This window comes from Dermacentor variabilis, chromosome 6, assembly GCF_050947875.1.
Source record: "Dermacentor variabilis isolate Ectoservices chromosome 6, ASM5094787v1, whole genome shotgun sequence".
Taxonomy (NCBI): domain Eukaryota; kingdom Metazoa; phylum Arthropoda; class Arachnida; order Ixodida; family Ixodidae; genus Dermacentor; species Dermacentor variabilis.
This window is the reverse complement of record NC_134573.1, coordinates 124,857,835-124,882,881: the sequence shown is the minus strand read 5'-3', so window position 1 is coordinate 124,882,881 and position 25,047 is coordinate 124,857,835. Positions and strand designations below refer to the sequence as shown.

At 46.1% G+C, this 25,047-nt stretch overlaps 1 protein-coding gene across 1 annotated transcript in view; it reads left to right on the top strand.

Annotated features, from left to right (window-relative positions):
- LOC142584353 (uncharacterized) overlaps positions 1–25,047 on the top strand; it is a 68,047-nt gene that overhangs the window by 10,710 nt on the left and 32,290 nt on the right. Inside the window, exons 3-6 of the mRNA XM_075694507.1 lie at positions 1,788–1,891; positions 5,694–5,901; positions 18,361–18,427; positions 21,130–21,227. Of these exons, the coding sequence (XP_075550622.1) occupies positions 1,788–1,891; positions 5,694–5,901; positions 18,361–18,427; positions 21,130–21,227 (477 nt within the window). The remainder of the gene's footprint in view (positions 1–1,787; positions 1,892–5,693; positions 5,902–18,360; positions 18,428–21,129; positions 21,228–25,047) is intronic.

The window sequence follows — 25,047 nt, the reverse complement described above, 5'->3', positions numbered from 1 at the left end:
CGCACTAGCTCAGGTCGACCTCTCTGTCTTTCCTATCAATAAATTCTATTCATTCATTTGCGCTATGTATCCCAGCCTGAATGTATCCCACCAACACGCCCAAACTTCTTCCCTGCTAAAATGTTTATATCACAATGTATATAAATTTTCCGTTCTGCCTTTTTCTTTAACTAAATACTTCACGCCGCGTATTGAAATTTGCGTATGAGTCTGCTCCTCGCTTTCACTTTCCTGTCAAGTGCGTATATGTTTTCAAGTCAAATAATAACAATAATAAAAATTCACTGTTGTTCCACGTGGATTTTTAAAAAAACGAAACGCCATTTTAATCATTTAAGTCCAAGAAATATAAATGCCCAGCCAATGCGTCTCATCGCACGCATTGGAAAGGAATATCTAGAAATTGGTGTCGGACTGCACGACGGTGACAACTGCAACAACAATGCGCTTGTAGGGTCCGTATAATTACTGTCGTAATAAAACAACTCGCCGCTGGTGGGAGTCGAACTCAAACACTTCAGCATTATGCGTGCAATGCTATACCGATGAAGCTGCGCCTCCGGTGTTATCAGGCCCACTTGCTTGAGTATTTGTGTACATGTACAAGATCTTATCTCGGGAGTGTTAGCCAGCCTCACTCATGGCCATGAGTGGAGAGACTAATGGGGGAAAGACAAGACACCTGAAAAGCGCTCGCGATATCGTCCTGGTCTTCAGCGTACCGAGCCCTTGGCTATATATATATATATATATATATATATATATATATATATATATATATATATATATATATATATATATATATATATATATATATATATGATTCAATGAAGAGTTATGTAGGTCCGGTGCATAGGTAGTTGAAGAAACGAAGGTGCACACTTACGAAAATTGCATGTTTAATGTTTTTAACGTTCCGGCCGGGCCATGGCCGGAACGTTAAAAACATTAAGGATGCAATTTTCGTAAGTGTGCACCTTCGTTTATTCAACTATATATATATATATATATATATATATATATATATATATATATATATATATATATATATATATATATAGTCGTATCATAAGAAGCCAACAAACACTGACAACAAGGACAGCATAGGGGAAACTACTTGTGCTTAATAAATGAAATAAAGAAACGATAAATTATTGGAAATGAAAGTGGTTGAAAAAACAACAAACGGCGCCGCCGCGGCAGCTCAATTGGTAGAGCATCGCACGCGAAATGGGAAGGTTGTGGGTTCGGTTCCCACCTGCGGCAAGTTGTTTTTTCCTCCACTTTCATTTCCAATAATTTATCGTTTTATTTCATTTGTTAAGCAGAAGTAATTTCCCCTATGCTGTCCTTGGTCTCAGTGTTTGTTGGCTTCTTATGATATGACTAATAACAATCGGGCCCCTCGGTTAAACCCCCTTTCTTCTCGTTCATATATATATATATATATATATATATATATATATATATATATATCGTGTTTTTCATGTGGCATTTCGAAGCTAAGCGATAAGTTGTTTTTCCCCTCTTTCATCGTTGGTTCCATCTACACATGTCCCTCCCCCCCCCCCCCATAGAAAGAAAAAAAAAAGAAAATAAACTGTAGGCCAACAAAGGAGTAAGTGTTTTCAAAAAGCTATATCGCTCTATTTCAGGAGTTCACAGTATAAGATGCAGCGCGGTATATAGGAGGTTTCCTTTTTTTTTTAACCTTGGCTATAGATGGCTGGAACGCCCTGTATATCAGTGAACACCTGTGTTATTTCTCATTCGCTCTCTCCCTCTAGTATGGCCGGAAGCTCGCCACACCGTCAGAATACTTAACCGGAACGCTAAGGGAGCCCTTGTACGATGGATGGACGTTCAGGGTGTTTTTCTACGCCCATGCGTTGTGAGTAGACGTTTTGAATACTCTTCTTTTGCCCGGGCACGTCACGAGACTGGGGCTGTAACCTCAGAGCCTACTCGCCCGAAGGTGCCAGAATCTGGATGTGTTTATTAATGGCGAGCGCCAAGATCGAGGACACGACTAAAAGCATGTTGTCGGTCACACTATCAAGCACAATGCAAAGTCCTTTCTCCTTTCTTTTTTCGAATTCCCTTCAGTGTCAAGCTAGTCAAGATTAGTTAGTGAACTCTGCAAGTCTTCAATATAGAGAAAAAGAAACATTCGTCTTCAGCGCACACGTTGGAATCTGTGAGAAGCGAAGCTTTAGTGAATCGCTTAATCAAATGCTGCACAAATAACGGCGATGGGCACAAGTGTGTGACTGTGCGTGCTATCTCCGCTCATTACCTGAATCAGTAACTCGGTCGGTCGATTGCCACGCGGAACACGCAGCTTGCGATCAGCGGAAGCCAACACGGAGAGCTTGCCCCTTCCGGAAGGTTGCCAAATCGGGCACTGGGCGTAGTCAGTCCATTCAAATCACTGATGAGACCGCTGGTTTCGCGGGACGCAGGCGCACGATCGCACAAAACTTTTCATGTTGTGCTCGCTGCTAGTTAATTGCGGAAAAAGAAATTGTAGTTACTCAAGCCAATAGCGGTGATGCAAATGACCTAATGGAGTTGTTCTGGGCGCATTAACAGATTGAGAGCTCAGCTCTTGGGCAACCGTTCCTGCGGCGAGCGTCGGCGGCGTAACCGAGCGAACGAGCGCAGCGAAAGGTAAAAGAGTGAACGCAGAGCGGCAGATGAAAGACGCGAGCCGCGAATGGCGGACACCAACGAGAGCAGCCCCTTCAGTGACGTGCGCGCAGAAAACTGGTGTCATGCGGACACGCCCGACCGCTCGATCCGTACTCGTATCTGGCCTCAGCCGGACCGCTCGTTTCGTATTTTCGTCTCCTCGCGTCAGCTCTCGCTCGCGCTTGTTTGGTTTGATTGGTTTAGTCTCCTTCGCGCTTGTTTCAAATGTGATGGTTTGCGATTGTTTTGCAACCTTATCGTATGCGCGACGCGAATTGTGTAGTACTTTCTGGAAGCCAGGCGGCACGAGAGATTACGCTGGAACCTTCGACGAGTCATCTATAAAAGCCGTCGCGCTTGACCCGCATATAAGATTTTCGATGATTGCCGACTCTGCTACATGTATCTCTCGAATGCCTTGCCTCAATATATCGCGAAATGAAAACACGTATATAGCTGCGCTCAAATTTTCCATTAGGGAGTATCGCAATCGTCGGTGAATATTTACCATAGAATGTGACGCCTTGAATTAAAAAAAAAAGTGAGATACTTGTCCTGTATGTCATCCCTAATTACCCGGATAATCAGCACAAGAATGATCAAAGTGGTGGGAGAGGACTGATGATCAAACACTATATGCCTCATGCTCGTATATTGCACCAGATGTTTTTTTATTATTTCTTTGCCTCGTTCCAGGCACTATGCGGTAGGTAGTTAGATTCTCGCGACAGCTCGCACTTTGAGTGACCGGGTTAGACTGCAGCGCATGTCTCCAGGATCGGCCCAGATTCTCCAGCACTTACCTCGTAGCAGCTGGCGCTACATAGAAACTGTACGCGTGACGTCTGCAGCCTTTATGATCGGCCCAGGCCGAACAGGCTTTAGCGTCTCATCGCCGGTGTGCAAAGGTATGACATATAGTCATAGGTACTTACGATTGTATAACACGTCGTCGCTGATGACGTCACAATCCGCGTTTCTCTCACCCACGCTAGTCCAGCATACTACGTAGAACACCACACTCGGCATATGTCGTATAAGCTCGCGTCGAGCGGCCAGAGTAGAAATTACGGCCTCGGCGTCACAGGAACATCGTCACCGTTGTCTTGCTCCTCTTAGCACGCGCACGCTAGCGTCAGACATATAGCTGTTCGTCTTACATAAATGCGTCGGTCCACCGAGGTAGCTCGTAATCGTAATCGCGCGTAATCCTAAACGGTATGGTAGCCAGCTACCAGCAAAATACTTGGCATTACGTTGATTCCTACATCGCGGGAAATCGCCTTCATTTTTTTTTCACAGTTTGTCTAACGTTGGGCTGGGAAATGTAATCCCCTGACTATCATGCATGTTTGACGGGACGTTTCCAAGTGCCTTATTTCGTTTGGAAACGGGGGAAGAATAGCTTTTCCTTCCGCCTAATTCATGCAGGCGATGTAAACTTGTGCGTAAGGTTCGGTTTGGTGAATCAAATCATATGCCAAAAAAAAAAGAAGAAGAAACCAGCAGCAGAAAGAAACCAGAGAAGAAACGCATGAAAAACCAGCAGTGGACCGGCAACCGTATTATGTAATTTTTAAATATTCACTTTACGTCCAAGTGCGTTTCGATGTGTTTTAGAGGGGGTTCAGAAACCACCGACCCATTTTTTTTTGTGTGTGTGGCAAAATGCGTGAAATAAAACCACGTGACTGAGCTCGTGTGCTATCGTATTGCAGCGCTCTCAACCGCGCGTCGAGTCCATCGCTTATCAGGGACGACGAGCTTCCTTTTCGTGCGCCACCGCCAAAGATGCCGACGCACTGTGAAGCCGATGTCCAGAGCTACACCGCTCACTTCGCCACGATGCACGCGTAGGGTTCTCTCCCACGAACCGCGATTGAGAGCGCTGCAATACCATAGCGAACGAGCGCAGTCACGTGGCTTTATTCCACACTTCGCGGGCTCTCTTTAAACGCCCAAGAAAATCGCCCCGCAGAACGTAGGTTGCCAGAAAAAAATTGGATCGGTCCGTTTGTGAACACCCTCTACAATACCCTCAAATGCACTCGGCCCTAAAGTGAACATTAAAAAATTTGCATAATTCATCTTAGTTGGGTAACTAATTAAACGGAATATAAAATGCACTCTAAGGAGCGCCGCACGATGGCAAAGCATATGCAGTTTGTTTCATTCAGCTGCGGCTAACCACTGTTACTTAAAATCCTTGTCGCAAGTTACGCGAAACACCCTGTCAGACTCTGCGCGTTTATCGGCGCAGTTTTTGATATGCGACGCCTTCTGCGGCATAATTACTTCATGAGTACATTACAACTAAGTCTTGCTGTCGCAAGGTTATGCTAACTAACGCATTATTTGGACACGTTTGACTACTAGTATGCGGTGTGCCATGTCGTGGTCGCGAGCAGCGAGCAGTGCGCTGTGGCTCCCGGTGACAGAAACGCGTCAATAAGCTCGTTTGGTGATAAATAACTTCAGATCTGCCGACTCTTTTCGCGTAATAAATACGTTCGCATTTCGCGACGCAAAAGTGCGAAACCTTGCGTTACATCGAATCGCGCGACGCACAACCATATCTTTGGACGAAAAGGAAAAACGAGGGGCCCGTCTTTTTTTTTTTTTTTTTTTGGCGAGTCATAATTATATTAAGTCAACAGATAATGAAGCCGAGGAAACCACGGGGGCACATGATTTGTCCCTTTAATGTAGGAATTAGAAGCTATTAGGAAATAATAGTGGGCGGTCAGTGGGAACCGAACCCACACCCTCCGCATTACGCGCGCATTGCTCAAACTGAGCTATGATGATGGCTGTTACTTTCTCATTTTATCTTATCTTTTCTTTGATATATGATGAAGCAATACTTTTTGGTCGTGGATGTGAACAAACGTTTATCTAGCTTTCGCACAGCGTTGCCTGTTGTCTATCAAATGGGGTACGATTTCTCTTTGTTTCCGTGATCGACATTTGAAACACCAAATTTGTTTCTGGTGCGATTTCAGGGGGACCGAGACGGAACTTAAGCTGACATGGGAATCCGTCGACTCCTCTCGTTGGTTTATCAGAATATGGGTAAACTCTAAAGGCGAAATAGCCACCAGCGGCAATGACACCAGCGGCGACTTCAGTGCTCCGATGGGGTTGCAGCCCGTTCGGGAGGGGGAATTCTACACCCTGGCCATTCGGTACGAGGAGACCTCCTTATTTAGGGTAAGTGTAGACTTTTGCACCGGAAGCCTCGAACCAGAGCGTGGGAAACGGATATCAGGCCCCCGGTAGCGAGAGTAGCTAGCGCCTCATAGTTGCCATCTCTTGCTGGACTGTCACGCGCGCAGTTCCCGCATTGGCTGCACGACGTTTTCGCGATTTTATGCTTATCCGCACAGGCTATGCGAACGTCCGGGCAGCACTGCGCTGTGTACGGTTGTTCGAACAACCAGAAGAAACACAGTGCAGCAAGAAAAGTGCAGTGCAGCACGCACAATGTTCTGCAAGAGGACTGCGGCTGCATCATGTGCCTGTTGTATCGGTTCCCTTGCGACGCGGTACTGAAGCATCGCTGGATTAGCTCTGTAAATCGTAAGGGATTTCTCCCTGCGGAGTCGTCGCGCGTCTGCTCGATTCATTTTATCGACGGGAAGCGGAGATCTGCGAATCCAGAGCCGATGCTTCAGCTCGGATACGCGAGGTAGGTAAGATGCGCTGTGTGTGTCTCCATCGTCAGCCCCTAATGTTTAGATGGGATATAGATATGAAAATATGAACCAACAAGGTCAATTAAGTTTTGGCCTTGTTGGGTCTTTTTTTTATTGAAATGAAAATAAAAGAAAGAGACGTAGTCACCTTACAATGGTGACGGCTACTTCTTTTCTCATAGCAGAAACAACAATATAAAAAAAAATAATGTAGAGAAATGGAAAAAAATTATGAAAAAAATCACTCCATAGGCTGAGAAAGTCACAAGCACAGTCCTATACGCCTATGAACATCACAATGTAAAAGTCAATTGCAATTTGCACCACAATGAAGTGGTAAACAGTCATAAACACACACAAACGGCCATGATGTAGACTTCGATGAGCTTATAAACAGATGAAGAATTACAGTGTTAAAATAATTCATGCACAACAACAAAAAATGTATAAAACGTAATATACAAGCACTAATAATTACAAATAATAGAAGAATGTTTTAGTGACATCGTGTGATTATTGAATGCAATGCCTAGTATTTGTTGAGGACGCTTGTGTCTGCATAAAATGTTCAATTGCGTTCAATGCTTTTCGCTGTGCTATTTTCGATGGCCATGGGCCCAGCAATTTTGCGAGTGAGAAAGGCCGGTGAGGATCGATGAAGTGTAGCTCTTGTTCTAGCTGCTGTCTTTGTATCTCGTATATGGGGCATTCGAGGAGTAGATGGATCCTCATCGTCGTGGCCACAGGAGCAAGCCGGGGAAGGAGCCCGTTTGATGCGATGTCGGCTCACGGCGGCAAGCCGACAGTGGCTGACGTCGACGCCATTCCGCAATCGCACGGACTGATTCGCAGCCATGGGCGCTCAAAACAGGAAAGAATTCGCCGTAATGCGTAAAGCGACACCTCTCAATACTGGTAATACTTGCACTAAAGGTACAAAACGACGCTGAGGAGACTTAAGATATAGAGAATCATGGGTGAAAGCAGCTGCAGCGCTGAGCTGACGCTTCCCGGCGCCATCCGGCAGTCGCGTGCAGTCGTACGGCCGCCGCCAGCAGGAAAGTTTCCGTCTCGATGCGTAGCCGATGCCTCTCGACACTGGTGAGAATAGCACGAAAGTGGCAAGACGACTCTGTGAAGGCCGAAGATACGGAGATACACAGATGTAGATAGCAACCAACGTTTTTAGATCTGTTTGTTGATAGCAACAGCAGCGCTGAGCCGGCTGAGGATGAGCAACGATAGTCCAGTATGGCGTCGCCGCCAAGCAGACGCTAGGCGGCGCCAGTAGTCCAAATATGGTGGCGCCCGTGGAAGCCTCGGTGCAAAGGTCTATAGTGATTTGCAGACAAGGCGGGGTCGAGAGTATAGCATGCTACGGGGAATTTTCGCTCCAAGAAGTCTGCTCCCTACGACCGAGTCACATACACGTGTAGAATTATAACATAGAACGCATGAACATCGCCTAGCTACTTGATTACGATGATGCAGTTCGATGAAAAAAAAATCACCGCCCAAGCTCTCCGTACAGATTGTTGACCAGTGATGCTGTCACGTACGGCCCTGGTGTTTATCACTGGGTTAATCCCGTCATTTCATTAAACCACGGCTTTGTAGGCTGGCAGATCCTCGGCCCGCAGTTGCTGCTTGCGCTCGGCTGCACGAGCCTGTTCTTGTGCCCGGGCTGCAGCATCGGCACGGCGTAGACGAGCTCGTTCCCGGTTCTGTTCGCGGCGTTGCTGATCGAAAGCTGCCTGCTCCTCAGGTGTACGTATGACGCGTGGCCTACCACTTTTGGGGCCGGAGAGAAAGTGCTGCGCGCGCGCTCGGCTGCGATGGAGAACAATGAAGTCACTACTGGCGCAGCTTATCCAACACCAGCTAGATAGCTCAAGGCCTTTTCACTCCGATCCATCACGTCATGTTACCTGACCTGACTGCTATAGAATCTGATGAGAATGCTCCTGAGTAGGCAACAGTGATTTTGACGTCACCGCTTTCATTACGCCAGCCTCGTCAATGGAAATTTCTGGTCAGGTAGCGTGACGTCATGGATCGGAGTAAACAAGACTTGTGCTATCTAGGTGGTGCTGGCTCATCGCGCGCCTCTCTTTCTCTCTTTTCTTTTTCGCGCATGGGGCGGCGCAGGAGGAGTTTTCGGCGTACAGGCGACCGACAGATGGACGAATCGGCTAGCCATCTCGAGCTTCGCTGTACAAATTTAGAGTTCGCTTACGCTTCGCTTTTATGAGTGGAACGCAATAGCACAGAAATATCCCTGACTACTTCTCACGCTTCCCGGCAACTGCAGGTTATGGAATCGAAATCTTTACCGGGAAACGTTGGCGCCAAACACGATGCACGATGGCGAGCTTTGTGGTTCTCTTTTTTGATGGTGTTGCAAGGAACCGAGCGGGCCGCACCGCTCCTACTAAGACAGACCTCAAACAGCAGCTGGAAAACGCTATCGCGTTAAAAGGGGTTTGTGTTTGGGCCTCCGCGTAACGATAGTGTTTTCCTGTTTATTCAAATTACAATCCGACGCTGTAATGTCTGTATGTTGTCTGCAAGTCCCACATTATGATTTTCTAAGGAATTTTATTTTGAGAAATTCAATGAATTCAGTAATGTATTTGCGATACATGGAGGGCCTACGTGGCTATCGCGATAAGACATGGCAGACCAACGTTACAATTACATAAAATATAGTCCAAAATGCGTTTATTAGGAAGTCATGACAAGCTAATTACTCGAGATGGGATTTTTAGGTATTAAAATGCTGTTTCAGGCGCCTATAATCGGCACTAAAAGGTGTGGTTTAGGCAGATTTGGGTGCTAACATTGATTGCTTCCTGAATAGCTTTTACGCTGCGTTGCGCACATATAACAGAGAAGTAGGTTGGTATGCCACGTTTCTTAGCTACTTAATTTTACTGCGGAAGGATTAAAATCCACATTACGCGAAAATCTGGCGTTGTCGTGGTCGGCGTGGCCGAAAGAGGGTACTAAAAATGGGCGACGACGCGAAGAGTAAGAACACGACAAAAATGGTCGGATTGATGTCAAATTTGTTTGACGGGTTTCCGTAAACAAAGTCAATTAATGGAATTGAAAAGAAAATTTGGTACATTTCAGTCTGGGTGGGAATCGCACCAGGGTCTCCGGGGTGCGAGATAAACACGCTTCCCCGGCGCTATAGCTCCGCTGCTATGGTTTGGCTAAAGTTGCTCGTCGTACGTGCGTCATTGCACACGCACGTGTCCGCCTCCGTCACTGCCTCTCTCGCGTCACTTGCTCTTTGCATTTTATTGGTGCTGTGTCTAGTGGGGTGCACTCCGAAGCGTCCACCTCAGCGGCATCTGTGAAACGTGGGCGCCCACGGAGGCAGACCGCAGAAGACGAAGCAAGGGAACACAAAAAGGAATGCTGTGCAAGTTTACAGTGTGCATGACGACATATGGATGAATATACCCAAGCGAAAACATTGCCCAAAACGACTACAATGCTTTCGCATTCCCACACGTAAGCAATCTTAGGTGTCGCTGCCGAACTTAGCGATTATCTCGAGCCGCATTTCTGCCGTCGGCGTCGCCGTGAGGTTCCGTATAAGTTCCAAGGGCGATAAAATTGTCGCCGCGCGCCGTATGCTGTATGTGCGAGTGAAAGCGTGGGAGGGTGGGCCGTCGAACGCGGCTCACCCTCGCATGCGTTTACCCTCGCCCTCGAACCAGTTCACCCTCACCCTCGAACACGGCCAAAGTTCGCGCCCGTGCGGGCCTCATCTTCAAAACGATCTGCGGTGTTTGCAGACTGCGTGTAGTGCCGGTAGCTTAGTACGCACTGTGCTTTCGACGTTTAGTTGGCGTTGAAGCGAGAGATGTACGAAAGTCAATTCGCTCGCTGCTGCTGCCGCGATTCCTCACTCCAGCGTTTTGACAGCCAGTTTCCGTGCTCATCGAACGAGATGCGTTGATGTTTACCTGTGTGCTCGTGACACCGTTCTTGTCAATTTGGTCAGAACACGTTGACAGGCTAGTTGGCTTGAATCGATGTTAGAATGTGTAAGCGCGACTGAACGACGACGTGGAAAGAAACAGACACACAGAGACAGCGCCGTCTCTGTGTGTCTGTTTCTTTCTCGTTCAATCGCGCTTACACATTTTATCATAGTTAATTTAGGTAATAAGCGAGTGTTCACAAATTCATACGGCCGATAAAACTACTATCCGTACGGCGTGTAGCTATAAACTAATTTGGTATGGCAATCGGTGCTTCGCCTTTCGGGCGAAACTGCGACTTTTTCTTTAAGAAACAAAGAACATACTGCGAAAGCGTACACATGCCCGTTTACTGCATTGCTGCACGGCGTCTGCACTCAAGAAAAATTATGGAAACAGTCGGAAACCATTTCGAGATTTTCTCGCCTAAAGTTAATTCATTCATTACTAGTGTTAGCCCCATTACTAAGGCTATTACAGGAATGGGAAGGAAAAACAAAAGAAAAGCAGGGGTGGAAAAAAGTAAATAAGTGACATACGTACGCATTCAGTCCCGCTTTTTGTCGTTCAATGTAAGCGTATACGCAGAAAATGGACGCGCAAGGTCCAGAGATGTTAGCGGCTTGTACTTTTCAAACAGAATTAACGTTCAGTTGTTTCGCATGCTTTTGGGTTACATAACTTCGGGCACTGAATTTGTGACGCTTCCTCGAGCGCAGAGTATATCCGTGTTCTTTACCGAGACTGAGCGAATCTTTCCACCAGCTCATTCGACAACCGTTGTTTTCGGCACGGCGGCGAGCCACTCCTGTATATACTGCCACAATGCGGCCGACGTTCTGAGTCAGTGTTTCACCAGAAGCTTTGAGCTTCTCATTCGTATCAGCGAAACTACAGTGCCAATTTAACGGTGAATGCGAGAGAAATGCATTAGCATTACGTCGCACCTATTTGAAGTCCCGGATCCATCATTTAAACTGAGTGCATACCATTGCAAAGTGGTGTTCACGAGCTCACTCGACATACGTCCTGCCCTTTCGGGGAGCCAAGTGCAACTGACGGTTATTAAGAGAAGACCACCATCAGTTGCACTGTATATATATGTATATATATATATATATATATATATATATATATATATATATATATATATATATATATATATATAATAATCTCTCGCACGTCTTTATCTTAGTGCTTCGCAAGAACCCGGCAGGATCCATACACCGGCGCACAGCCGCATTCCTGACAGTGGGTTGACAGATGACCGTATTGCTTATTTGGCTTATTGCCAAACTGTGAAAAATAAGCAATACGGTCATCTGTCAAACCACTGTCAGGAATGCGGCTGTGTGCCGGTGTATATATCCTGCCTGGTTCTTGCGAAGCACAAAGATAAAAACGTGCGAGAGAATATTGAGGTTCAGGCTATCTGGCGGAATAGTGACACGTGTGTTAGTGCCCCTTCAGTCGACTTGTTAGATAAGGAGACGGATTTTTTGAATGGGTAAGATTTGGATAAGGTGGAGCCACTGTGCATGGGCTATTTAGGTGTATTTCCTGAAAATCAAGTTGTTGAAGTTAGTGCATTGGTGGTGTCGTCTCCCTTACGTCCTTGTTTGCTGGCGCTAAATATGCTTTCAGTTTACCAACACGCCCAACAAATGTCAATGCTGATTATTTCAGTCTCTTGATCCGGATCCGTGGACACTACCTGCCCTAAGTAGATGTATTACCTTACCACTTCTAGTGCCTCGCTACCTATCGTAAACTGCTGTTCTCTTCCGAGACTGTTAAACATTACTTCAATTTTCTGTAGATTAATTTTTAGACCCACCCTTCTGCTTTGCCTCTCCAGGTCAGTGAGCATGCATTGAAATTGGTCCCCTGAGTTACTAAGCAAGGCAATGTCATCAGCGAATCGCAAGTTACTAAGGTATTCTCCATTAAATCTTATCCCCGATTCTTCCCACTCCAGGTCTCTGAATACCTCCTGTAAGCACGCTGTGAATAGCATTGGAGAGATCGTATCTCCGTGCCTGGCGCCTTTCTTTACTGGGATTTTGTTGCTTTCCTTATGGAGGACTACGGTGGCTGTGGAGCCGCTATAGATATCGTTCAGTATATTTACATACGGCTCGTCTACACCCTGAATCCCTAGTGACTCCATGACTGCTGAGGTTTCGACCGAATCAAACGCTTTTTCGCAATCAATGCAAGCTATGTATAAGGGTTGGTTATATTCCGCACATTTCTCTATCACCTGATTGATAGTGTGAATATGGTGTATTGTTGAGTAGCCTTTACCTGCCTGCCTGGTCCTTTGGTTGACAGAAGTCTAAGGTGTTCCTGATTCTATTTGCGATAACCTTAGTAAATACTTTGTAGGCAACGGACAGTAAGCTGATCGGTCTGTAATTTTTCAAGTCTTTGGCATCCCCTTTCTTATGAATTAGGATTATGTTAGCGTTCTTCCAAGATTCCGGTACGCTCGGGGTCATGAGGCATTGTGCATACAGGGTGGCCAGTTTTTCTAGAACAATGTGCCCAACATCCTTCAACAAATCTGCTGTTACCTGATCCTCCCCAGCTGCCTGCCCCCTTTGCGTAGTTCCCAAGGCGTTCTTTACTTCTTCCGGCGTTACTTGTGGGATTTCAAATTCGTCTAGACTATTCTCTCTCACATTATCGTCGTGGGTGCTACTGGTACTGTATAAATCTCTACAGAACTCCTCAGCCACTTGAGCTATTTCATGCATATTAGTGCTGATATTGCCGGCTTTGTCTCTTAACTCATACATCTGATTCATGTCTGTTCCTAGTTTCTTCTTTACTGCTTTTACGCTTCCTCCGTTCCTGAGAGCATGTTCAATTCTATCCATAATATAGTTCCTTATGTCAGCTGTCTTACGCTTGTTGATTAACTTGGAAACTTCTACCAGTTCTATTCTAGCTGTAGGTTTAGAGGCTTTCATACATTGGCGTTCCTTGATCAGATCTTTCGTCTCCTGCGATAGCTTACTGGTATCCTGTCTAACGGAGTTACCACCGACTTCTATTACACACTCCTTAATGATGCCCATAAGATTGTCGTTCATTGCTTCAACACAAAGTTCCTCTTCCTGAGTTAATGCCGAATGCCTGTTCTGTAGCTTGATCCGAAATTCCTCTAGTTTCCCTCTTACCGCTAACTCATTGATTGGCTTCTTATGTACCAGTTTCTTCCGTTCCCTCCTCAAGTCGAGGTTAATTCGAGTTCTTACCATCCCATGGTCACTGCAGCGCACCTCGCCGAGCACGTCCACATGTTGTATGATGCCAGGGTTAGCGCAGAGTATGAAGTCTATTTCATTTCTAGTCTCGCCATTCGGGCTCCTCCACGTCCACTTTCGGCTATCCCGCTTGCAGAAGAAGGTATTCATTATCCGCATATTATTCTGTTCTGCAAACTCTACTAATAACTCTCCCCCTGGTATTCCTAGAGCCTATGCCATATTCTCCCACTGACTTGTCTCTAGCCTGTTTCTTGCCTACCCTGGCATTGAAGTCGCCCATCAGCATAATTTATTTTGTTTTGACTTTACCCATCGCCGATTCCACGTCTTGATAGAAGCTTTCGACTTCCTCGTCATCATGACTGGTTGTAGGGGCCTAGACCTGTACGACCTTCAATTTGTACCTCTTACAAAGTTTCACAACAAGACCTGCCACCCTCTCGTTAATGCTATAGAATTCCTGTATATTACCAGCTATATCCTTATTAACCAGGAATCCGGCTCCTAGTTCTCGTCTCTCCGCTAAGCCCCGGTAGCACAGGACGTGCCCGCTTTTTGGTATTGTATATACTTCTTTTGACCTCCTAACTTTACTGAGCCCTATTATATACCATTTACTACCCTCTAATTCCTCCAATAACACTGCTAGACTCGCCTCACTAGATAACGTTAAACGTTGCCAGGTTCAGATTCCAATGGCGGCCTGTTCGGAGCCAGGAATTCTTAGCACCCTCTGTTGCGTCGCAGGTCTGACCGCCGCCGTGGTCAGTTGCTTCGCGGCTGCTGGGGACTGAGGGCCGGGGTTTGATTTTTGTATTCATATAGTAGGTTATGGCCAAGTACTGCACCAGGGTGGCCAATCCTGCTCTGGTGAGAGAGTGTGTTACCGGTTCTGGTCACCGGGATCCGGCCGCACTCCAGGCCTGTTTATGCAATTTTATCAGCACGCGGATTTTTTTTTTTCGGTGGAAAATTGCGCGGCACCGGGATTCGAACCACGGTACTCTTGCACGCGAGGCGGATACTCTACCTCTTCGCCCCGCAGGAGTTGTACGCCTCATTTAACCTACAGTGGGGCCTTCTTCGATCAGTCAAGGTCGACCAATCTGATGTCGGTTAAACCGCACAGATGGCACTCAACTGGAGAGACCTGGTAGTTTATGAGCTGCACATGAGTGCCCATAAATAACAGAGGAGAAAAGAATTTTTTTTTCTTAAGGGTCCCCGTGCGGAGAGTCGTGGCGAAGCTATGCAATTCCCTGATATAGTGATAAACTCGAAGAAAAAAGATCAAAAAAGGAAAAAAAAGGAAAAGAAAACAAAATTAAAAAGACGGAAGATAACAGGGGATTTGACTCGTGACCCTTGGATGTTGCCCGGAGAGAGAGCTCAGTCGGTTGGTCCATCAGGCCCCAGGTTACATTGAAGTGACATAGCTCCTGCCCAGAGCCTCGTACTCACGTGGAAAGAGACTGATCTTGTCCGCGATGGTCGATTTGGATATAGTTGAAAGGCGTACTTTCTTAGAAAAATTGGCCGCTCGTCGATGAGAGGGAACTCGAGCGGCTCTAGAGACTGGGAAGAGCTGAGAGCGAGGCGGGCGCGGCACGAGTAGCGTGGGAAGCTCGCCCGAATAACTATCTCTAATATCTAATATATCTAATATCTATCTAATAACTATTAGACGAATACGTTTGTCTAATTATAATAACCCTAATATGACTACTTTCGAAAAGAGAACGGCCCAGAGGGCTGTACTATGAGTGCTATGACTGATAATTTTCTCTCTCTCTCTCTCTCTCTCTCTCTCTCTATATATATATATATATATATATATATATATATATATATATATATATTTCTTATTTATGGGATCGAATGCGAGCGCTGTTCATTTGTTTCTGTGCGTAGTAGTCAAGAGAGCGAGTATAAGGGAGGAAAAAGAATAGGAAAAGGAGAATTACTCAAGCATAATTGCAGCGCCGTGGTTCTCAAGCGCATCCGCGGTGGAGCAACGGAAGGATATATAAACGTGCGCGGCCATGGTACGCACGCGAAAAACTGCCCTTAATAAATTTAGAGACTTGAGAAAAGGTTACGTTATCAACAGATAACATGGCAATTAGCACTCGAATATGACAAGAGAAATTACTGAGACATTGGAAAATTCCCTTGAACTAAGTATGGTTTCCGAGAGAAATGCTTCTAAGTATTGAACATATTAAAAGATGAGGGAATATAAGATAATATCCGCGCTTCTACACACACACACACACACACACACACACACACACATATATATATATATATATATATATATATATATATATATATATATATATATATATTGACACGTGCACTCGCTTATCTTTCTCGGTTGACCGCTTTTCACCGGGTATAATTGCTAAACATCGGAAGTTTCTCCAACTTTACCGATTGTTCTATCCGTTGTCACCGAACCTTGCGTAATCAGAGTGTATGCGCGACGCGAACTGTTTAGTGCTTTCTGGAAGATACGCGTGCACCAGTGATTACGCTGGAACATTCGATGAGTTATGTATAAAAGCCGATGGGTTGTACTTTGAACGTAGCGTGTCTTGTAAGTACAGCTCTGCCCTTTAAAGAGTTAATTTCGGGATTAAGAGTTTTACTATTGGGTTCTTTACCGTCAATATATATATATATATATATTGTGGGGTTCTCCCACCCATGCTCTTGGGTAAAAGGAACGACAACACAGTAGTGCAAACAATCACAAGGGCATTTATTGCACCTTTCGTAGATCAATGCCTGCTAGCCGAGTTGCTATCCACAAAACATGCCGGTGGGTGCGCGACAAATGTAGGAAGTCCGACTCACCGCGACCGGATAGCGAGCGAATATGTTCACCCCATGCTGAATCGCAACGCCTGGTCGTTCGCGCGTACGTTCACGTGAACGGTGGCGCGTTCGAAGGCGGCCACGCGAGACTCGCAGAAGCATGGATCGGCGGCCGCGCGGGACGCCCGCAGCGCTCGTCGGCCCGCGACCCAAGAGACCCTTATCTTTCCCGCACCCCCCAAGTAACCCCGCCGTGAGGCGGCGTTAGCAGCGCAACACTCGCGCCATCTCTCGCACTGCGCTTCAACCACTCCGACCGCCGTGGGCGCCAGGCCACGCTTTGCGGGAAAACAAGATATCAGGGGACGAGTGAGAGTCACGCAACCCCACTATATATATATATATATATATATATATATATATATATATATATATATATATATATATATATATATATGCGTGTGTGTGTGTGTCGGACGTTCCAAAAGTAAGTTTCGTCATTTATTTTAACACACATAAACTTTATTGCCAAAAAAAAAAGAATTTCGCCGCGGCTTAGCTCAGCTAACCATGGATAGTCAAAGCGAACGCTTGGTTTAGCCTGGTCAAGCCTCGGTTAACCTTTGATTTAGCTGTAATTATTATACTTAGGTATACAATCATTGTTAAGCCAGGTACGATGGCTGCGCCTAGGTCGGTGGTTAGACGTGACTGTGATTAGTCTTGGGTAGACACGCATCGTTTTACGGTGCGACGCCTGTTGTGCCACGGGGAAAGCGCAAGTGCTAGATATGCAAAGAGATGCCGCGAACATGTGCGGCATCGAAGCACAAACGAACAGGGCGCGAACGCGGTCGCTACATTGATCTCGACGGCGCGAGGCCTGTTGCATTCCAGACCCTCTCCAGTGAACCAGCTCACCGGGCGATATCCGCGGGGTGGTGAGACGCGGCTTGGCGACGACGGCACAAAGCCTCCCGCTCCCGCGCAACGCTCAGAGAAGGCCTCACTCTCATTCATAAGACGACAACAAACAGTGACACCAAGGACAACATAGGGGAAATTACCTGTACTTAATAAATGAAATAAAGAAACGATAAATCAATGGAAGTGAAAGTGGATGAAAAAACAATTTGCCGCAGGTGGGGAACGATCCCACAACATTTACATTTCGCGTGCGATGCTCTACCAATTGAGGGTATTTATGTTTCCTAGTAGAACCGTGGGAGTGTTAGCCAGCGCCACCGCTCACAGACAATGGCGGCGAATGTGAAACATCCTTTCTGCTGCAGGCGTCACGAGAACGTGAGCTTTTTCAGTTAGGGAAACCGGTCAATAGGGCAGGGCCACAGATGCTACCTGAAGGCATCAATGTTGCCCGATTCGAGTCCTTCGTTTTGTAATAAACGAGAAGAAGGGAGTTAACTAAGGGGCCCGATTTTTTAATAGTCATATCATAAGACGACAACAAACACTGACACCAAGGACAACATAGGGGAAATTACTTGTGCTTAATAAATAAAAGAGATTTTCGTTCTACGAAGACGGAGTGGGAGCCGGAGGAGGAAGCTGTATCCCGAAGGGCGTGTATCATTTATAGAAAAGCCGAAATTGTATTCTAAACATCAAGCATTAGGCAGGCTTTCTGGCTGACAACACCACAGATCTGAAGTGCCGTCGTCCATAATTAGGTAGCTCTGATTGGCTGTGTTCGAAGTCTTCAATGCCGAAGATACTACGGCACGATACTCGACAAGGAGAACTCAAAGCGTGTTCACTGGTCATGTCTGATTTCTCTGTGTTTTGCACAGACATGACAAATTGTATTGGCTGCCGTCGTTTACGCGCCATAAATTATTCTCTTTTATTTTCTCCTCGTAGGTGCTTCTCAATGCGCAACAAGGAAGCGGACAGGCTGACAAGAAGCGTAACATGGGAGATAAACAAGGTGAGTGGGACAGCTTTTCTTCATTGAAGGCAAGGTCTTTTTTTTTTTGTTATCGACCTGATATAAGATGCGGACGCATAAACTCGGCACCGGCTGCTCCTTGGCTCTTTAGTATGTGGGACATACAAAATACAGTTACAACACAAAACAAATAAGGCTCCAGCCACACTCGAGGAAAAAATTTGGCGGATCCGACGCACTGTGCGAATCGATGTAAGCGAAGCTTTGTGTGCCGCCTGCTTTGACGGACGGGACAGAAGTGTTAAACTTGTATTGAATTATGGGGCTGTAGCTAATTTAATTAAGTTTATAATTGTATTCATACATTGTATGTATGAATACAGGGACAAGCAGAAACACGGAACAATTGATTTATTGCGGCTGGTGAGCATATATATACTCACTGGGACGCCACTGCAACAGACACACTGTAGGGAAAGAGAAAAAGCAGTCATGTGACTACCATGTCCAAAAATTCAAGCTCTTTCTTTGATAAAAGAATAGATGGCGTGCTAACACAATCGTCACGTGCTCTGGCTATCTCAGCTGCTTCGACAATTTCGCTCGCAATCTTATTCCTGTGGCGACAGACAACAACAAGTTTGTTTTAAGAGAGGGATGCATGGTGCTTTCGCGTCACATTTTCTGCAACGGGCAGCCAGATGCCCACCTGTTCCGATGCTCTCCACTTTATTACTATGCTCCGCCAGACGGACGTTTAAACATCTGCCCGTCTGGCCCACGCAGTACTTCCCACACGAAAGTGGAATCTTATACACCACGCTGCGAGTGCATGTAACAAAAGGATCCTTGTGCGCGGTAGCGCAACCGATAGCGCAATTGTTGAAGGTTAGCGCTCGTCCCGTGTTTCTGCTTGTCCCTGTGTCATTCTTGCGCTATGTATCCCAGTTTCTATCTATGTTCTTGTAACGGCAAAATTTGAAGACCAGAAGTTCGAGCTCGGGAGGTGTTGATTTCAACTTGCGCGTATTGAAGATGCGCGAATCTCATCAACGTGCTTAGACCTGGATAGGATACAGCTTAAGGCAATTCCGATATATTTGCAATCGCTGATTTCTGTTATTGGTGTATCATTAATATTGTAGGCGAAGTGAAAAGAAAATTTTTGTTGGTGACACATAGTAGTACAGTTTTCTATAGATTCAGTTTCATCTACCATATTGAATACCATTCATAAATATCTTCAAGACAGTTATTCGAACGGGTGTGATTTTCACCGCACGCCACCTTTCGAAATATGACGCAGTCATTTACGAATAACCAGATGTGAACACTGGGATCTATAACTGAAGTTATGCCGAATAGCATGCGTTAAGAACAGACTGGGGCGAAGTGCATTGCCTAAGGTACGCCTGAGGAAAGTGGTAGCAATGCAGAGCAGAAGCCATTTATGTCTGCAAATAAAAAAAATATGGGGCTTTACATGCCAAAACTAATTTCTTCGGAAAGTTCGACGACCTGGGGTTCTTTAACGTGCACCTAAATCTAAGTACACTGGTGTTTTCGCATTTCGCCCCCATCGAAATGCGGCCGCCATGGCCGGGATTCGATCCCGCGACCTCGTGCTCAGCAGTCCAACACCCTAGCCACTGAGCAATCACGGCGTATTGTCTGCAAATTGAGTTGTGTTAGGTGAATATGATATTATACGGTTAACTATGAAATTTGAAAGGCCTGTGCTCAATTATTCTCTACTTGACGCAACGACCTTTTAGTAACATGTATACCTATCAACTTGCTCAACACTAAGTCATTCCCTGCACGGCGTAGTCGCTCAAAGGAGGGTTTGCAACATGAATAAAGAACTCGGTAACCTACAAGTGCGTCTAACAGCCTTGCCTAAAATCAGTACTGACACGACGTGATCGTGTACTCGTTTTGTTTTGCGCTAAGTGAACGTCAAACCCTCTGAACCTAAGGAAAATATACTGGCAAGCGTCACAGTGCCCTAGAAAAGCCGCAGTTTCGGCCGAAAGGCGATCGATTGCTTTCGCAATCGATCGCCTTTCCCATGATCGCATGTTCGCATGAGCACATGAACACATCTTACTCGATGTCCGCGTGAACTCATTGTCAAAACGCTGCAGTGAGGAAACGCGGCGGCAGCAGCAAGCGAATTGACCTTTGCGCAGCCGCTCGCGTCAACGCGAACTAGGTCGCCAAACAAAGCGCAGCGCGGACTCTGTACCCGTCGCAGATGGCTTTCAAGATTCAGCGGCCCAGCCGTGCGCGCGCGGCCACCAGGGCCGCCCGGAGTAGAAATGGCACGCCCTCTTTCCCATCGAGGCCTGTCGCGCGACGGAAGGCGGCGCGCTTCCTCCCCGCTTTCGTCCGTTGCGTGCGCGAGAGTGAGCCGCGATCGCCAGCTCACCCTCGCACGCTTTCACTGGCACATACAGCACACGGCGCGCGACGACGATTTGATCGCCCTTGGACTTTATACGGAACCTCACGGCGACACCAACGGCAGAAATGCGCCTGAAGTGTCCATAAAATTGCTATAGCAATAATAATTTGCTCTAATACTTCTCTTTAAGTTTCGGTATCGGTACCCACGAGATGGCCGCGTTATGACGCCATGGTACATTAGAGAGAGCCGTGTGATTTGTGACATGCGTGATTTTTCTTTTCTGGAGCGCACAGCGCATTTGATCAGTCTCTTGTTATGTTTGTCTTTCCAGTGGTGAACAAATGGCACTTCAAGATAAGACCTGGGTCCCATTACCTTTTAGCCGTTGATATTAGCGATGAATTGGGCAAGTTTCCGAAAGACGGCCTGGTAAGTAGGACCTTACACTTTCAGGGATCTGTGCAAATGAGATCTGTCTGTCTGTCTGTCTGTCTGTCTGTCTGTCTGTCTGTCTGTCTGTCTGTCTGTCTGTCTGTCTGTCTGTCTGTCTGTCTGTCTGTCTGTCTGTCTGTCTGTCTGTCTGTCTGTCTGTATGCGTGTGTGCGTGCGTGTGCGTGCGTGTGCGTGCGTGTGCGTGTGTTTGCGTGAAGGCGATCCCGAAGTCGGTAGCATGGTTTCGTGATGGTGCTGCAGTATGCATGAATAATGGACAAATTGAAAATATAGGAATGAGGTATAAAAGCTAAGGAAAATGAAGTATACATATAACGTCGTGCCCACGCGGTAGCTTGAAAATAATTCAAAAGCAGTTGTTACGTGTAAAAACAATCTTAATTCCAAATTGCTAATGTGTACAGCAATGAGGCAGGCGGAGATATGCTGCTCATCCTACATCTTTAAAGGTCCCTGAATCACCCCTCGGGCTTGGTGAAGTAACACAGCCCGCGGGTAGTATACGTTACAGCGATCATCTCAGCCAAGTTTTGCTGTCGCACGCGGTGCGTGGAGCTCGCAAGGGGATTGCGAAGTCACCCTTCTCTCAAACTCTCCCTTTTCAACAGAAGGCCCTGTGCTTACTCTCTTCTGGACGCTTTACTTCGTCATTCCCTTAGACGGCTGCTATTGGCTGATAGCTCACATCAAGCTGCAGTTGGCTACATGGCGTAGCTACCGTGGCCGCCGCGGGGTGCCGCCACGAGTCCACTGGCTAAGCGCACTGCGGGTCACTGAGGGCAAGCTCGTTTGTCTTATGTTTAGAGTGCGTCGTAGGCACGAAACGCTGAAATCGTGACGTCTACGTTAACATCCAAAATGAAATTTGAACTGCGCGCCACGGTGACATTTAGAAGGCGCGGCGTTGTGGGCACGCCCCACTGCGCCGTAGCTTTCGCAGCGCAAGGCATTGAAGAAGGAAGGAGAGCACAGCGGAGGCCCTGTTTGATTGCCAATAACTCCGCTTCTGCTGAACGCATTGAAGTACTTCCTGAGGCAAAGTGTTTCTGAAATAGCCGATTTTCCTTCAAATGCCTTTCCCCACTTCTATAAAAAGTGGTTCAGGGCCCCTTTAATCGTTCACTACAAGCCGCATTTTCTCGGAGTTCGAACCCGTGGGCAGGTATTTGTGCCCCCATATACCGAACGTTACTAAATATCAATGCGCTTCAGGGATTCATGCGAATCGGAACTCTTACAGTACGAAGTACTAACGGCAGTCGGAACGTATAAATGTTCATTCTTCAATACATTGCGTTCAGACGCATCTGTTTGTGTTTTGTAGTTGAGATCATTTGTTAAGTGCGAGCACACACGCCAGTTCTATGCGTAAAGATGTTACTGTTTAGTTTACTACTGTTTAGTGTAACGGACAGAATAAAACATTGGCTTGGCTTGTCATAGTTGTTCGTCCAGGCAGAGAACAGTCATTCCTTCAAACACTAGTGTTTAGACGTGTTTATTATTGCGCCTTAAACTTTGTGTATGTCGTTATGTGCGAGCTCACGTGCAATGGCATTCAGATAAAGTTCTGATCAGCAGCGGGCTAGAAAGGCGGCTTGTCTACGTCATGGCAACGGCTGCTTTTTTTTTTTTTGTAAGGTTATGCGCTTTTTATTAGACTATGCACACATTCTTAAATATTGCCACTGGCAGACAGCATAATTATTCTTCAAGTGGATTGCACGAAGGGGCTGCTTGCACAGTAAATGGAAATGCATAATGCAAACATTTGTTTTTAACTAATTACTTCAAGGCACATACTGATATTACAAATTGCAGATTGTGAGTTTGCCAGGTATACTAATTTCGAAGTAGAGGTGGGCGAATACCAAATTTTTTTAAACGAGATGTCCGCGGGGACAATCCTGTTACTAAATGTAAGTATCGAATACATAATCTAATATAGAATAGTAGACCGCAGACACATATATTTATATCAGGAGCATTTATTTCGGTATAATTGGGTCCACGTATGTACAGACTAGTGAAGAAAGGCAGCAATCATAGAAAAGTTGGATTAGTTTTAAACACCAGATCACTAACAGTCAAAAGAACTCCATGAATAGCCTCTCAGCATCTTCGGAGCACGGTTGCAAACAAGCTTTCTAAGAATGAATGGCTGCTGTATGACTAGGTTTCCAAGAGCTTTAAATAAATGGTCGCTGAAAGAAAGATCAGAAGTTGTGTAAAAAGGAAAGGAAAAGCTGCTGAAAGAATTCTGTGTGATAGACACATGTAAAATAAACCATATATAAAGAAACACACTGACTGCAGCCTAAAAGATAAAGCTTCTACATGACTAGACTGCGAGAAACTGAATTTTCTAATACAATCAAAAGTCGTAGATTATAATGTAGACTTTCACTGTGAAACCAAGAACAAAGCTCGCATTCCCCATTTTCTTCCTGCATTGCTGGTAATCCTTCCCCATATGAACATGGCGGCCCCACAGATTTTTCGTAAAGCTTTACGGAATAAAAAAATCGCTTGTGGCAGATAGCATAACTTTTCTTCTTCGGCTAGATTACTCGCAGTGGCGGGCAATAATATAACAAGAAATCGAAACACATATTCAACGAACTGCCGAACATTCACAAGTTAACTTCTAATGAATTGCTTTAGGGCTTATATTGCAATTTACGAATTGTAGGTTAGCTTGCAAGGTGCATCCACTTGAAATGATATTTCAGGATGATGTCAGGCTAACACCAAACGCAGAGCTCTCAATGGCGAACAAGAACCGACGGCGGCCGGTCGCGCTAGCTCTGAGATCCGCGAGATGCTGAGTGCGCTCAGTGACAGTGTCAAGCAGCTCACGAAGTCGGTAGCCAGCTTGACAGCGCGTTTAGCGAAGCTGGTGTAATCGAGATAATTCCTTCGCAACGGATAGGTCCTGCAACCTCAGCGGCTACTATTAGAAAATTTCGATATGTGATGTAATTAGTTAAAAACTTAATCGATTAACTTTTTAGATTGTTCGACTGCAGATTTGGTTTCTCATGCAGGTAATGTCCGCCTCTTCAAGAAATCCTGTTCGAAGATTGGAATTCTGCTACATACTGCATACGATTTTTGATGCGAAAGCGTGAAGTGCCTGACTGAGCGAGAGGGCCGGCGCCCCGCGTCTGTAGCAGCGAAACGGCACCTAAATTCCCATTGGCTGCGACGCCACGTCACGAGCGAGCCTCGACAGATATGAGCGGGCGAAAGGGGGAGCTGCTATCGCAGTAGCACGCCAGGTGTTGCGTGAGCGGAGAGGGCATCGCCGCGACGCCAATTACCCTCGCTCTCACTCCCGGAACCTGTGTTATTCGCGCGTTCCCTGCCCGAACAAGCTGTCGCCTGCATTCTAAGTGCGCCTTGCTAAGGCGGCCGAATCAAAACGCGCTCGCTTTACCGCGAGCAGTTCATAACACGAAGGATCGCTCATCGACGTTCAATAGGACTGATGTTTTTCGCATTCTTAACTCATAAAAGGTGCATAGATGTCCTCGGATTAAACAAAAAATCCTGTATGATCTTAAGGTATATTGTAGCGGACGAATACGACATTGTACGATGGAGAAAGAGTTTTTCATTGGAAAGGTGGCAGTATAATTTGGGAGGGCTCGATGACGGCTCTAATGCGGCTCTATTGTAATATTGTTAGCTTCTTCCTAAATCAGACGACGACGAAGTGCCTTCTTCTTAGAACGCATCTATCTGTGTTCTCTGGTTTTCGACGAATTCTTCGGAATTTCCTGGTGCCTCGGCT